Source organism: Coregonus clupeaformis, chromosome 33, assembly GCF_020615455.1.
Source record: "Coregonus clupeaformis isolate EN_2021a chromosome 33, ASM2061545v1, whole genome shotgun sequence".
Classification (NCBI taxonomy): domain Eukaryota; kingdom Metazoa; phylum Chordata; class Actinopteri; order Salmoniformes; family Salmonidae; genus Coregonus; species Coregonus clupeaformis.
In genome coordinates this window covers 33,635,575-33,651,232 of record NC_059224.1, presented here as the reverse complement: position 1 = coordinate 33,651,232, position 15,658 = coordinate 33,635,575, and the positions used below count along the sequence as shown (strand labels likewise).

The window sequence follows — 15,658 nt, the reverse complement described above, 5'->3', positions numbered from 1 at the left end:
GTAGTCCTGAGGCATGATCCTAGGGCTCAGGTCCTCCGGGAGGGAGAGAGGGAGAATTAGAGGGAGCATACTTAAATTCACACAGGACACCAGATAAGACAGGAGAATTACACCAGATATAACAGACTGACCCTAGCCCCCCGGCACATAGACTATTGCAGCATAGATACTGGAGGCTGAGACGGGTGGGTCGGGGGACACTGTGGCCCAGTCCGACGATACCCCCAGACAGGGCCAACCAGGCAGGATATAACACCACCCACTTTGCCAAAGCACAGCCCCCACACCACTAGAGTGATATCAACAGACCACCAACTTACTACCCTGAGTATAGCCCACGAAGATCTCCTCCACCGCACAAGCCAGAGGGGGCACAAAACCGGACAGGAAGATCATGTCTGTGACTCAACCCACTCAAGTGAGGCACCCCTCCTAGGGACGGCATGGAAGAGCACTAGTAAGCCAGTGACTCAGCCCCCGTAATAGGGTCAGAGGCAGAGAATCCCAGTGGAGAGAGGGGAGCCGGCCAGGCAGAGACAGCTAGGGTGGTTCGTTGCTCCAGTGCTTTGCCATTCACCTTTGCACCCCTGGGAAAGACTACACACAATCATAGGACCTAATGAAGAGATGAGTCTTCAGTAAAGACTTTAAGGTCGAGACCGAGTCTGTGTCTCTCACATGGATAGGCAGACCATTCCATAAAAATGTAGCTCTATAGGAGAAAGCCCTGCCTTCAGCTGTTTGCTTAGAATTCTAGGGACAATTACAATTTAGTAGACGTTAGTGAGTGCATACATTATTTTTATTTTTTCATACTGGCCCCCTGTGGGAATCGAACCCACAACCCTGGCATTGCAAACACCATGCTCTACCAACTGAGCTACATCCCTGCCGGCCATTCCCTCCCCTACCTTGGACCAATTGTGCGCCGCCCCATGGGTCTCCCGGTCGCGGCCGGCTACGACAGAGCCTGGATTTGAATCAGGATCTCTAGTGGCACAGCTAGCACTGCGATGCAGTGCCTTAGACCACTGCGCCACTCGGGAGGACAATAAGGAGGCCTGCATCTTGTGACCATAACGTACGTGTAGGTATGTACGGCAGGACCAAATCGGAGAGATAGGTAGGAACAAGCCCATGTAATGCTTTGTAGGTTAGCAGTAAAACCTTGAAATCAGCCCTAGCCTTAACAGGAAGTCAAAGGCTAGCACTGGAGTAATATGATCAAATATTTTGGTTCTAGTCAAGATTCTAGCAGCCGTGTTTAGCACTAACTGAAGTTTATTTAGTGCTTTATCCGTGTAGTCGGAGAGTAGAGCATTGCAGTAGTCTAATCTAGAAGTGACAAAAGCATGGATTAGCATTTTTGGACAAAAAGTTTCAGATTTTTGCAATGTTACGAAGATGGAAAAAAGCTGTCCTTGAAATATTCTTGATATGTTCATCAAAAGAGAGATCAGGGTCCAGAGTAATGCCGAGGTCCTAAACAGTTTTATTTCAGACGACTGTACAACCATCAAGATTAATTGTCAGATCCAACAGCAGATCTCTTTGTTTCTTGGGACCTAGAACTAGCATCTCTATTTTGTCCGAGTTTAAAAGTAAAACATTTGCCGCCATCCACTTCCTTATGTCTGAAACACAGGTTTCCAGGGTAGGCAATTTTGGGGCTTCACCATGTTTCATCGAAATGTACAGCTGTGTGTCGTCCGCATAGCAGTGAAAGTTGACATTGTGAATGACATCACCAAGAGATTAATTGATATCTTTCTGACAGATAAGATCTAAACCAGGCAAGAACTTGTCCGTGTAGACCAATTTGGGTTTCTAATCTCTCCAAAAGAATGTGGTGATCAATGGTGTCAAAAGCAGCACTAAGGTCTAAGAGCACGAGGACAGATGCAGAGCCTTGGTCTGACGCCATTAAAAGGTAATTTACCACCTTCACGAGTGCAGTCTCAGTGCTGTGATGGGATCTGAAACCAGACAGAACCATTTTGTATACAATATTTGTCTTCAGGAAGGCAGTGAGCTGCTGCGCAACAGCTTTTTCTAAAATGTTTGAGGGGAATGGGAGATTCGATATAGGCCGATAGTTTTTTTTACATTTTTCGGGTCAAGGTTTGGCTTTTTCAAGAGAGGCTTTATTACTGCACTTTTAGTGAGTTATCCAGTGGATAGGGAGCCATGTATTATATTCAACATAGGAGGGCCAAGCACAGGAAGTAGCTCTTTCAGTAGTTTAGTTGGAATAGGGTCCAGTATGCAGCTTGAGGGTTTAAAGGCCATGACTATTTTCATGAATGTGTCAAGAGATACAGGATTAAAAAACTTGAGTGTCTCCATTGATCCTGGGTCCTGGCAGTTCTGTGCAGACTCAGGACAACTGAGCTTTGGAGAAATACGCAGGTTCGAAGAGGAGTCCGTAATTTTCTTTCTAATGATCATGATCTTTTCATCGAAGAAGTTCATGAATTCATCACTGCTGAAGTGAAAGCCATCCTCTCTTGTTGAATGCTGCTCTTTAGTTAGCTTTGCGACAGTATCAAAAATAAATGTTGGATTGTTCTTATTCTCCTCAATTAGGTTGGAAAAATTGGTTGATCGAGCAGCAGTGAAGGCTCTTCGGTATTGCACGGTACTGTCTTTCCAAGCTAGTCGGAAGACTTCCAGTTTGGTGGAGCGCCATTTCCGTTCCAATTTTCTGGAAGCTTGCTTCAGGGCTCTGGTATTTTCTGTATACCAGGGAGCAAATTTCTAGTGACAAATGCTTTTTGTTTTTAGGTGTGTGACTGCATCTAGGGTATTCTGCAAGGTTACATGTAGATCCTCAGTTAGGTGGTTAACCGATTTTTGTACTCCAATGTCCTTGGGTAGGTGGAGGGAGTCTGGAAGGGCATCTAGGAATCTTTGGGTTGTCCGAGAATTTATAGCATGGCTTTTGATAATCCTTGGTTGGGGTCTGAGCAGATTATGTGTTGCGATTGCAAACGTAATAAGATGGTGGTCCGATGATAGTCCAGGATTATGAGGAAAAACATTTAGATCCACAATATTTATTCCACGGGACAAAGAGTAGGTCCGGAGACATGTTGGACAAAACCCACTGAGTCAATGATGGCTCCGAAAGCCTTTTGGAGTGGGTCTGTGGACTTTTCCATGTGAATATTAAAGTCATGTTCCGATAGGAATTCAGAGAACTCAGTGAAGAACGCTATATACGGCCCAGGAGGCCTGTAAACAGTAGCTATAAAAAGTGATTGAGTAGGTTGCATAGATTTCATGACTAGAAGCTCAAAACACGAAAATGCAGTCTTCCTTATGTCTGAAACACAGGCTTCCAGGGTAGGCAATGTTGGGGCTTCAACATGTTTCATTGAAATGTACAGCTGTCGTAAATGTTAGCAACACCTCCGCCTTTACGGATGCGCAGGGGATATGGTCACTAGCATAACCAGGAGGAGAGGCCTCATTTAACACAGTAAATTCATCAGACTTGAGCAATGTTTCAGTCAGGCCAATCACATCAATATTATGATCAGTGATTAGTTCATTGACTATGACTGCCTTGGAAGTGAGGGATCTAACATTAAGTTGCCCTATTTTAAGATGTGAGATATCACAATCTCTTTCAATAATGACAGGAATGGAGGAGGTCTTTATTCCAGTGAGATTGCTAAAGCGAACACCGCCATGTTTAGTTTTGCTCAACCTAGATCGAGGCACAGACACGGTCTCAATGGAGATAGCTGAGCTGACTACACTGACTGTGCTAGTGGCAGACTCCACTAAGCTGGCAGGCTGGCTAACAGCCTGCTGCCTGGCCTGCACCCTATCTCATTGTGGAGCTAGAGGAGTTAGAGCCCTGTCTATGTTGATAGGTAAGATGAGAGCACCCCTCCAGCTAGGCTTGGTCCTGTTTGTGGGTGAGTCCCAGAAAGAGGGAGAATTATCAACAAATTCCATCTTTTGGGAGGGGCAGAAAACAGTTTTCAACCAGGGATTGAGTAGGGAGACTGCTGTAGAGCTCATCACTCCCCCTATCTGGGAGGGGGCCAGAGACAATTACTAGATGCTGAAACATCTTTCTAGCTACTGTTAACCTTATGCCTAACCTTAAATTAAGACCAAAAAGCTTATTTTTGTTGTCATGAATTTCTAAGATATAGCAAATTTTGACTTGATGCAAGAGTTTAGGGAAGTATTTATAGTCAAATTCATCAAACGATTCAAATTTGCAGATTCAGGCATTAGCGAAAGTATGACTAGGTAAATGATTATATATTTTTTCATCCAGCCAATGAAATCGCGTTTACTCGCTCCAAAGGCGCTGATTGGATGCATTCGTTTTTTACGCTGATTTTTGAAGTGTATCAGCTAAGCGCGGAATTTGAAATACCCTACCAGCAAAGACCGTTCTTATTATAGCTCAATGGCAAGCCAAGCTAGCGACACAGATAGAATAAGCCACCAGTGTCTTTGCTAGCGACGTGAATGTAATACTTAACATTTAGTTAGTGAATTAATATAACTTATATTTGCTCATATTTGTATTGTTGGATATTGGAGTGGGAACCGCCAGTCGGCTGTTCAGTCCACACCATGAATGTTGGTTCGCATTTACAGTAAGTTCCGTAGCTAGCTAGCTAACGTTAGTTAGCTAACTCTGCTTTTATTTTTCCCCACCCAGCTAATCCTGATTCCTTGCTAGCTAACTAACAGTAGCCAACTAATGTTAAGTAACTATTTCCTATTTTCCTGCTTGCTGAATAATACAACATTTGATATTAGAGTTTCTTCGCTGATACAACTTACAGTAATACTTGGTTTTGATTGACATAAACATATTGTCATCCATGCTAGAAGTTAGCTAGCTAACAGTTAAGCAGAACAGAAGAGAAAGAGGTTCAAACCTGCGGTTGAGTTTTAATCAAATTCATTTGTTTTACAGGAGCTTTGAGGAAAGTTTGAGCAACTATACTGGAGACGACCCCCTAGATCCATGGGACAGGTACCGTAACTTGTGCATGCGTTATATTCCATTATTATCTTCATAGAGGGGGCACCCACCAAAAGTAAACAATTAAGGGTTATAGATTTTTACATGCAAATCTCACTTGGTTTGGGAGCAACATAACTTGATTTTTTGTGTGAATATTTGTTGGTGTGTAACTATCTTTACCATACATTTGCATTATTTCAGGTTTATTGAATATCTAGAGAAGAGATTACCTGCTGAAGACTCCAAGGGGATGTCTCTTGTGCTAGATCGTCTAGTACAAAGATTTCTCCAAGAGGAGCGCTACTCCAATGACATTCGATACGTAAACTACTGCATCAAATGTGCAAGCTATTACAATGAGCCCATCAAACTGTACAGCCACATATACAGTAAGGGTATTGGCACCAGAGCTGCAGTCCTCTATGTGGCGTGGGCTCAACAGTTTGAGCAGCAGGGCCTGCTTCAACAGGCTGACGCCGTCTACCAGAGAGCCATGGAGAACCAAGCTGAGCCAGCTGACACGGTCCTTCAGCAATACAGGTAACCTCCAACACTTAGTTAGAACGCAAATTATTACATGTCAAAATTAAGGACTCTATTGAATGAAACTGATATGAAAAGTTTTAGCCTTTCCATGTTGTGTTTATTGTTGATACATCTAAATGTATTCACAGGAGGTTCCAAACCAGGACTTCTATAGGTGGGACAGGGGCATCAGGTGAGACTGTTTTCTTCCTTGTGGACCGGTTCTTTGACTGTGGAATTCATAAAAGGAAACTAACGTATCCACTATCTAAACTGAATTTATTTATGAAAACAGAAGGTGTACGGAATCCTCTTCAGACTTCTCACTTGGTAAATCAGCAGCAATTCCACAGAGAGCCTAGCCCACAGTACAAGGTCAGTTACCACATTTTTCTGTCTTCAACATGTTTATAAATAGCTTCAGATTCATTTCTCATGTGTTTGTTCATAAAAAGTGATCAACAGAGAAATATATATTTTTCTGCCACAGGACCCTGAAGGTCTATCCCAACTCCCTGCAGACAGAACAGTTCGCATGTAAGTCTTTAGAAATAAAACCAAAACATTTTCTTGTCCCTACATTTTATATATTTTTTGAGAAGTTACATTGTATTCCCTCTAATGAAACAACTCTCCCGCAGAATCTCCCGGTCTGAAAATGTGGTGGTAAATAAACCCAATCAAGGCCCGGCTGTAAACTTGCAAACAGTGTCGATGTACCGTACTGAAGACCTCGTCTGTGAAGGGTCTGAACTTTGCTTCGAGGAGGTCAGAGCCAGACGATACTTTGTGAGACGCAAGCAAGTGGAGAAGCAGAGAGAGTTTGGTAGGGTCATATGACTTCCTAGCCAGCACTGTTGCATCGCACTCCTCTAACAGAGTAGAAATGCAAGGCTGTATTTTATTGTGTAGTCAGACATCAATATGAACTGGCCACATGACATCCTTTACAGACACCCTTTATCTAAATCAAATGCACCAATGGGTGAGTGTGTACCTCACCAGTACAGTGCCAACTGTGATTTTTGACCAATGTTTGTTTGTTATATTACCAGGGGAACGTCAGAGGTTGGCTAGAGAGCAGGAGGAGGAGGTGATGAGGATGAACCAACTGCTGGAGGAGCTGGAGAGTAACCTCGGTGTGAGCTCTACAGGCCAGGGAAGCTCAGCCATTGCTCCACCAGTGCAGGTAGGAGAATCCACATGGCTCCTTAACTTCAGTTGTTTCGATTGTTGTGGTTCCCCTAGAATTTGTAGGACCCTTTTTTAAATGTGGTATGCACTTCTGTTTTCAGGCATCCTGCACACCTGCAACAGGACTGAATCCTGAGTTCCTCCAACAGTCCTTTAGGCACCCTCCACTCTCAAACAACCTCGGCATTAAACCCACTCCAGGCTTGAGACTGAACAGTGGACAGGTCCCCAGAAAAGGCACGGTGAGGGAACCTGAGGCCCACTTTCAGCACAACCGTCTCAGGGTTCCCATCACAGACACCCTGCTCTCACAGAGGTCCTCTCCCCCATCTGGACAGGTGGAAGAGGAAAACACCTCCCATAGTCGCTCCCTTCACCTGCCAGAAGCACCAATGGGTCACTTGCGTGAATGTACAGAAGCGCCAAAACCATCTTCAGTCGCTCCCCAGGCATATACTCTACAGGCCTCTCTGGTTCAACCCCAACCAGGACAAATCCCTAAGCCTATTGGATTGTCATTTGGATCGTCCCCACAGAAGCCAGCAGCCTATGGATCTGAGTTGCAGCACGGGGGAGTTCCTCGCCAGGATGTTCGCTCCCAGTCCCACCTCGGTGGCTTAGGGAACTACCTCAGCAGCAGCTTCCAGCAGCACAATGGCAGAGATCATCAGTAAGTAATAATGAGTCATCATGTCTCTAGATTAGTCCTGGTTTCAGATGTGTAATTATTTGCAACCAGAATGTATTATGTGTCTCTAGCCTCTTTAGCTCTGTCAGGGACGAGACGCCTCAGAGATTTAGATAATGAATTTGTTTTTAATTAATTGTATCATCTAAGCTAATCGTTTCTCTTTGTTTTTCCAGTGAGGTGTCTGTCAGTGAAGCTACTGAGTCAGAGGTGAAATTAGATGGTAAGTAAAATATCATAATCTGGGCCCTTTCTTCCCCTCATTGGTTTCCGTATGTGAATTAAAAGGTTTAATTACACCGTCCCTCACTCTCTCTGTCAGTGTCACAGGGAGGGACTGGGAACCTGTCCCATATCACTCCTAACACTTCTCTAGGACTGGTTCAAGCCACCCCGTCCAGGGTTCTCCCATCCCCCACAGTCAACACACGGGAGGCACTTGGTGAGTTGGGAACTCAACTCTTATTCATTTGCTCAAATGAAGGCATTTCTTCATACATTTATTGGTCACTCAGTCATAAAGTGTGTTGTGTTCAGATATTGGTGATTTTAAATTCAAAGGCAGAAAAAAACATTGGTGCTAAAAACAATCACTTCCGTGGTGCTATCTGCTACACCGAATCCCTTTTTTGGTGGAGATATTCCAATGTATTACCATACATCTGTGTGGTAAAGGCAGTACAACCAATGGAGATTTAGCATAGAGATCCTATTAAATTACTAGAGGGGCTATGTCATAAACCTGAATAAAAGTTCCAGAATGGGGTGAAAATGGCAGCCAAATTGGTCAGGGAGGAATGAATGGCAGTAGTGTCATAATCCTGATTTTTACTTATGCAGGAAAATAAAAGTAAGGAATGTGATGTATGTAAATAAATGTAAATGTAAATATATAATTATTGTCAACCTAAAATATTGTCATATAATTATAAATATTTTATAAAGGTTTTATACACATTTTCTGTATAAATAGCCTCTAAAATATATGTAAACAGACCATCAATATCTCAGATTATTTTGATTTCTTGGAAAGCTGTGAGTGCTATTATATGATACATTATCAGTACTTGTTGCATTTACAACTTGTCTAAGTCCTATCATCAACTGATTTCAGCCAGTATATGGACAATGGCTGTGGATTTACTATATTGTTTGAATGGAATATTGGCATATTGGCAGTTAATTTGAAAAATGAAACTAGCTGGCTAGCTACAGTAGCTAACAAACATACAGTGCAGATACATTCTTAAAATTCATTATTTTACACTCTTATCACAGCACTGGCAAACCATGGTTGACCAACTCCCTGACCAAAATGGCTGACCTTTTATCATCCCATCATAAGAAGGTTCATGTCCATTCTAGTATTCTAATTCCTAATTATATGGTCCTTAGTATCTCACCTCTTTACCTTCCCCTCCAGATGCTATCATGGACATGTTCCAGGCTCCAACCCTCATGCAGGAGGACCAGTTCCCCAGCATGCCAATGCATCAGGCGGAGAAGCGCTTTGATGCTGTCTACCAGAGAATGGGTAATTCAATTCCCCCTTCGATTGGAACTTCTCAAAACCTTTGTTTCAGTCTGTATGTCAAATCAAAAGTGCATTTAAAATTGCAAAACACTTTACAGTAAAACAATAAAATGAGAGGTGAAAGAAAACAACAATCAATCAAAGGGATGCATAATGGCAGGTCGGCCTTTTTTTATTTTACATACAGTGGTTAAATGTCTGGTTTATTTTTCTCATTTTTATTTAAAGGAGGCGCCTCTTTGTTCAGCAAGCCCCCCAGTGCAGTGCCTTTTGCCATTTTTCAGGATGAGAACGACAACAAGGAGAACTGCAGGTGAAGCATGCGGTTCTTCTCCGGCATCCCGTTTTCTTTGCTATCTCTTTTAATTCTCAAAGTAAATTTATGAACACTGTTTTATTGTGCGTTTCCTGCTCCATTTAGTGCTGCTATGGTGGACAAGGCTAAGCCACCAAGGGCCCTAGCAGAAATCCCTTTATCTAAACCAGAGAAACAAAATGTAAGTGCACAATTACATGGTGACATACCCATTTCATTCAGCAAGGACTCAAAGAATAATGATGGTTGGGTTATTTTAAGTTGTGTACACAATGCAAACCTTTATCGTTTCGTGTGTGTGTTTGCTCAGGAATCTCCGTCGGAATTGATACCAGATGAGAGCACTATGTGGGGAGCACGCTACAACTCCCTCAACTCCCTGGCCAACTGCCCCAACAGCACCAGAGACTTTTCCCTGTCGGCCCACCTGGTCTCCACGCCCTTCCAAAATAAAGCTCCTTCCTCCTGGAACTTTGAGCAGGACCAAGGTAGCCCTCTATCTGAGCTCATTCATAGGATGCATGCATCCCAATTACCACCATAGGGCACTGGGCAAAAGGAGTGCACTACATAGGGAATGGGGTGCCATTTGGGATGCAACCATAGGCTGTTCAGAAATCAAATGCCCTCACCTGACATAAGGTGTCTGTAGTTCAGAACAACAATGTGGTCTAAAGCAAGTACTTGACCTTTTTTGGCTCTGTTTCTTTCTCCTCCCACTAGAAAATGATCACCCCAGAGGCTTTAGTGGTCCGGAAGAGGGGCCTTTCCTGCGACAGCCCACAAAACTCAGGTACTTACCGGTAACCTGATATTGTAGACTACCAGTAACTGCATTGTACTGTATGTTTTCACTCTGAATGCTTGTTGGTCAACGTTTTTGAGGTGTAGTCAAGTGTTTAGGGCAAACACATGTAGTTGCATCCATGGCGAAGATAATGAGTTTGTTTCCCTCCCTCAGCCCTATTATAGAGCAGAGCCCACCTGATGGGCTATCTGAGACCGGCGCTGAGTGCTCTATGAGGGCACAGGGCTTTGCTGAGCAGGGCACCATCGTGGGGGAAGGGCTGGCCCAGGCCCAGCGAAGCCTGGCTACCTGCTCCATGACTGAGGTGCAGCATCATGCCCCGGCCACACTGTCCTTCAGAGACCAGACTGCCCCACTGTCTCATACTGAGGGGGCAGGGGCCAAAAGCCCTCCTCCCAAGGCCTCTAAACCAGACTGGGATGTCTATGTGAGCCCAGAGCAGTCTTTAAAGCCAGCCTGTCCTCTCTCACAGCATGCATCTGTGGCAGAGGCATCCCTTTCAAAGAGCCAGATCTATGCCCTCAAATCCAACTTTGATGTCTCAACTAGTCCAGAGAAAGCCCCAACGCCTGCCTTCGATATCCCCATGAGCCTGGAGTGTGCACCCAAGCCAGACTGGTTAGTGGTCAAAAGCCCAGAGGTTGGCGTTGAACCCGACCTGGACTTGGATGCCTTCATGAATCCCCGTCAGGGTCAGAGAACAGATGTCTTCCCTCTGAAGACCATGGACATCCCAATGAGTCCAGAACCATCTAAGTTTAGCTTGGATGGTACCATGAGTCCAGTCCATCCGTCATTAAGGTTCAGAATGGATATTCCTATGAGTCCAGCTCCAGAGGTGAGGTACGGCATGGATATTCCTATGAGCCCAGACCAAGGGTCAAAGGTGAACATGGATGTGCCCATGAGTCCAGCAGTTCAAGAGGCAGTGGCTGTAGCGCAGTTCTCCGACCCCTGGGATGAGGAGCTGATCTCCTCCCTGCTCTCCAAACTGCCCATGCCACTCCCCTCCCAGCCAAACTTCATCACCTGGCAGTGCAAAGTCCCTAGCATCGCACCCAAGATGACCATCAAAATGGGTAAGAAAGTCTTGGTGTGTTTACAGGCAGTGACTTTAAAAACAATTTCACCCCATTTTTAAAATCTGAAAATCGCTGTGATGGTCATCCACAGGTGAAGGCTCCTTACGGGTTGACTGCGTCCTCGGACAGGGTGCCTTTGCCACGGTCTACCAGGCAACTGACCTGACAACCTCAGAGAAGATGATTTTAAAGGTAGGATGGATCTTGACTTTATATTAATTTAAACTTGGTGACTCCACTGACCTTTCATGAAATGAGTAGTGACTGTTTTGGTGCTGCCATTAGTAAGGCCTGATAACATGACGGCTTTATAGTGACCTTATCCTCACAATTCATGCATTCCTATTGAATGCTTGATTGTCAATTCTTGTATGTGTCTTGATCTGTACACGTAGGTGCAGAAACCAGCCAATCCGTGGGAGTTTTACATCAACACTCAGCTGAATGCCAGACTGCAGCCCAGCGTGCGCCACCTCTTCAACAACTTCCACTCTGCCCACCTCTTCCAGAACGGCAGCGTGCTATTGGGCGAGCTCCACAACTGTGGCACCCTATTGGTGGGTAGTAACCCCTCTTCATCACCCACCAGACTTTATCAATCAATTGAACATCAGGGCTACATCTCAAAGTGTGCACTTGTTCACTTCCCTTCACTGATTTGAAAGGAAATGACTGGTATTAAAAATATGATGGAAACTCTGTAGCCCATGCCTCTACCAATCCAATGCTTTTAGATTTGTGGGAAGTAATGAACAAGTTTACACTTCAGGATAAATAAAATATAATTGGGATGCACCCAAAAAGAGGCCACACCGGAGCACTAAAAGGAGTTAAACACGTTTATTATTCCCCTCCAGAACGCTGTGAACCTGTACAAGAACCTGAGTGACAAGGTGATGCCCCAGCCTCTGGTGATTTACTTCACTGTCTGCATCCTGCACATGGTGGAACAGCTGCACAGCATCCGCATCGTTCACGCTGACATTAAACCAGACAACTTCCTGCTGGGAGATAGGTAGGGATGGCTCCTTACTGGTGGTCATGTCTCTGGGAATCTTTAGTAATGGCTGGATGCAGTACTCTACCAGGGATTACCAGTGGCTCTTCACTGTGCTAATTGTTTGCCTGTTGTGTGTTAGGTTCCTGGAGAACAAGTCTTTTGACCCAGATAATCTGGATCATGGCCTTGCCCTGATTGACCTGGGTCAGAGCATTGACATGACTCTGTTCCCAGAGGGCACTTCGTTCACCGCCAAGTGTATGACTTCAGGCTTCCAGTGTACAGAGATGCAGAGTGGGAGACCATGGAACTACCAGGTAAAGTGTGTCTGTCGTGTCAAGTGCGTGTCCTGTAGTGATATGGTGGATGTCCGATACGACCTGTTGAGAATATTAACTACGTTTCTTTGTGTTTTAGACGGACTACTTTGGAATAGCTGGAACGGTGTACTGCATGATTTTTGGAACATACATGCAAGTAACACAGGAGGGTGGTGTGTGGAAGACAAACTCAGTGTTTAGAAGGTAACCATTGAGGAGGAGTGCTAATGGCTTTTTATGGTTTCACTGGTTGTTGTTGTGGTTGTGTAAAAAACATATTTTTTGCTCTCTGTAATCACTTGAATATTTTTGTTTGCATTTTGAAAACATCTCCGCCTTTTGACCCAAAATATTTCCAGCATAGTTCAAATTCACACTACTTTCCCCTTCCCTCCATCTCCTCTCCAGAAATCCCCACAGTGATCTGTGGACAGAGTTCTTCCACACTCTGCTGAATGTGCCTGACTGCAGTTCCCTGCCCTGCCTGCGGAGCCTGCGCAGTAGACTGAGCACCGTGCTCCAACAGAACTACAGTAACAAGCTGCCATCGTTGAAGACCCGCCTGGTCATCCAGCTGTTAGAAAGTAGGTCGGCACGGAGATAGAACTCCCTGGGTGCTGTTCAGGAGGTATAAAATGAATGAAAGCGGTCTGAAACTGAGTGGAACAAGGAGATGCTGTGTGAACTTGTCCACTAAGAAACACTTGTTTTTGTTTTCGGTAACAAAACGTTGTAAACACGACCCTGGATTGGTATTACTGCCATGTCTCATCTCTACACCATTTGTAAATACAAAAGATTTACTTTGAATTGGGTACCTTGAATAACCTTTATGTATTTTTTGTGATAACTTTTTGCCCATTTGTAAATTACATAAATAGGGAGATTGATGTTATGGTGTATTTTCATTTGTAAATAATTAAAAACCTTTTCAGTCTGACAAGTGTAGTCATGGCCTCTGTTTGGCTTTCAGTTGGGTCCTGACAGAGATCATTGCGGTCCTCTGTAGCTCAGCTGGTAGAGCACGGCGCTTGTAACGCCAAGGTTGTGGGTTCGATCCCCGGGACCACCCATACACAAAAAAATGTATGCACGCATGTAGATTATTTGGATATGGTCGTCTTTCTGCTTTGTATGCGTTAGCCTAGGCCTACCTATTGTATTAAAAGCACATCTTTTGTCGCAATATTCGCACACTTTCAGAATTGGCTGCTTCAACTTTAGTAGACTACCTCTCCTCCATTGGGAGTGCGAGATCAAGTAAGTGCCTAGTTTGTGTGGTCTCATTGAAATAGAGTAGGCTGCCTATGCATGTGGGAGAATCACGTGGCAGTTATATTTCCAAGGAAATTAATTTTAAAATGATTACACCACAGGAGGTTGGTGGGACCTTAATTGGGGAGAACAGGCTTGTGGTAATGACTAGAGCAGAATCAGTGGAATGGCATCAAATCTTGCTTCTTCAAGTTCAGTAGCCATACGTGCAAGATCAGGTGCGCCTGTGGTCTCAATTACAGAGTGGGCGGAGAACAACGGGACAGTTAAATGTCCAATGAAATGTACTTCCTAAATATGATTAGGCTGTAGTTTACTAAATTGCCTTGAAATAAATATTGACCACCCATATTTCTCCATCTTAAAAGTCTCCAACTCTGCTCTCTTCAAACTACATCTAGCATATTGGCTGATACAACCCAGTAATACAGATAGCCTAATATAATGGGCCACGTGGGAATCTGGTAATTTAACCTATTTCATAGTTATTGTTGCGCATTTTAATATTGCCTATAGGGCGCACAATTGCTGGGACCATGGCTAGCAAGTGAGCTGCGTCACAAATGCTTAAAATAACATTGCGGGACAGTGGTTGGCTTTGGGACCCGTTTTTGCGATAGCGGATGCGGTATGAAGAAACGAGTACTGCGCAGACCTCTAGTTCCAACTTAATGCAGGATGATGTCACTAGGTGTCGCCCTTGTTCATGAAGCTAAGCAACGTGCTATAGATTTAGTGTGTAATTTTAAATCCACTATTTGATATCTAGCTAGATACTAACACAGTATGTGTGTACAGTAAACCGAGTATTTCCCAGGCCATTTACCAGTCATTCTCCTGAGTCTACAGTACAAGATAAATGAAGGCAAGGCAATTATTAGTGATGTTTCCATACATGAACCCTATCTAGATCCAGCTGTTTCATGATTATAGAGTATACAGCAATCAGATCATGGTTTTCATCCTGAACACAGAACTAGAATGCGTTCTAATGAGTTCATTCTATTTACATTATCTAGACTGAGAGAATAGATCAAAACAAATGAAGCAGGTTAATGAAGCTTGGATTCTGTTATTTAGGCTATCAAAATAAACTCCAGGTGAAGATTTTCACTAGATGTTATCCACACTGTATACCTGAATCTGGACCTGTATTATAGTGCATTACATAATTGAATGGAAGAAGTGATATATGAAATAACCACAAAGTTACTAGCCTGGATCCAAACAGAATATTTCCATTTGAGCAATTCAGTTTCGAGTCATACTAAATATTTAAAAAATTTGACAGATGCCTCTCTGTTTGGCACTTAACCCTCCCGTTGTCCTAGGGTCAAAATGACCCGCCACTGTGTTGAACCAACTTTATTTAATTTGTATATTTTTTGGATCATTTGTGAGGAGGCGGCAGTGATACTTTCTTTAAAGTCTCACTGCCTCCTTCTCACAAATGATCCCAAAAATATAAAAATGTAATAAAGTTGGTTCAACACAGTGGCGGGTCATTTTGACCCTAGGACAACGGGAGGGTTAAGGATATTGATTGGGTGATAAGCCCCTTTGGCAGACTAGCATCCTGTCCAGGGGGTGTACTGGTACATCAAGCTGCCTTGTGCTACAAAAACAGGAGATGGGCCATTCTATGAAGGCTTTCTTACCATTTAGTTTGGATCCAGGCCACATACGTAGTTACCACAATCTGTGCCCCTACCGTATAGTTCCCTCAGAAGTGCCTCTAGCTTTGCCACTGACTGTCCCCTTGCCAGCCACACTGTTTGTCTCCCACTTACAGCTCTGGTCTTCCTCTGATGCCCTCGGCTCTCTGCATGATTAATGAGATTCTTTGTTGTGTTTGGTCACAGCGCCTGCGTCCCAAATATCAACCCATTTCCCTGTTGGCCCTGGTCAAAAGTA

General features: G+C 44.0%; 1 protein-coding gene across 1 annotated transcript; it reads left to right on the top strand.

Moving 5' to 3' along the window:
- The first annotated feature begins 4,403 nt into the window (after positions 1-4,403).
- bub1 (BUB1 mitotic checkpoint serine/threonine kinase) lies at positions 4,404-13,727 on the top strand. The gene is made up of 23 exons (XM_041860825.2): positions 4,404-4,625; positions 4,952-5,011; positions 5,204-5,542; positions 5,677-5,720; positions 5,823-5,902; positions 6,018-6,064; positions 6,169-6,353; positions 6,583-6,716; positions 6,823-7,391; positions 7,586-7,632; positions 7,732-7,851; positions 8,833-8,943; positions 9,172-9,256; positions 9,365-9,440; positions 9,570-9,747; positions 9,983-10,052; positions 10,221-11,146; positions 11,241-11,341; positions 11,545-11,706; positions 12,007-12,164; positions 12,289-12,466; positions 12,567-12,673; positions 12,878-13,727. The coding sequence occupies exons 1-23, from the start codon at positions 4,603-4,605 to the stop codon at positions 13,071-13,073; spliced, it is 3,996 nt and encodes a 1,331-aa protein (XP_041716759.1). The 5' UTR covers positions 4,404-4,602; the 3' UTR covers positions 13,074-13,727.
- Positions 13,728-15,658: the final 1,931 nt, after the last annotated feature.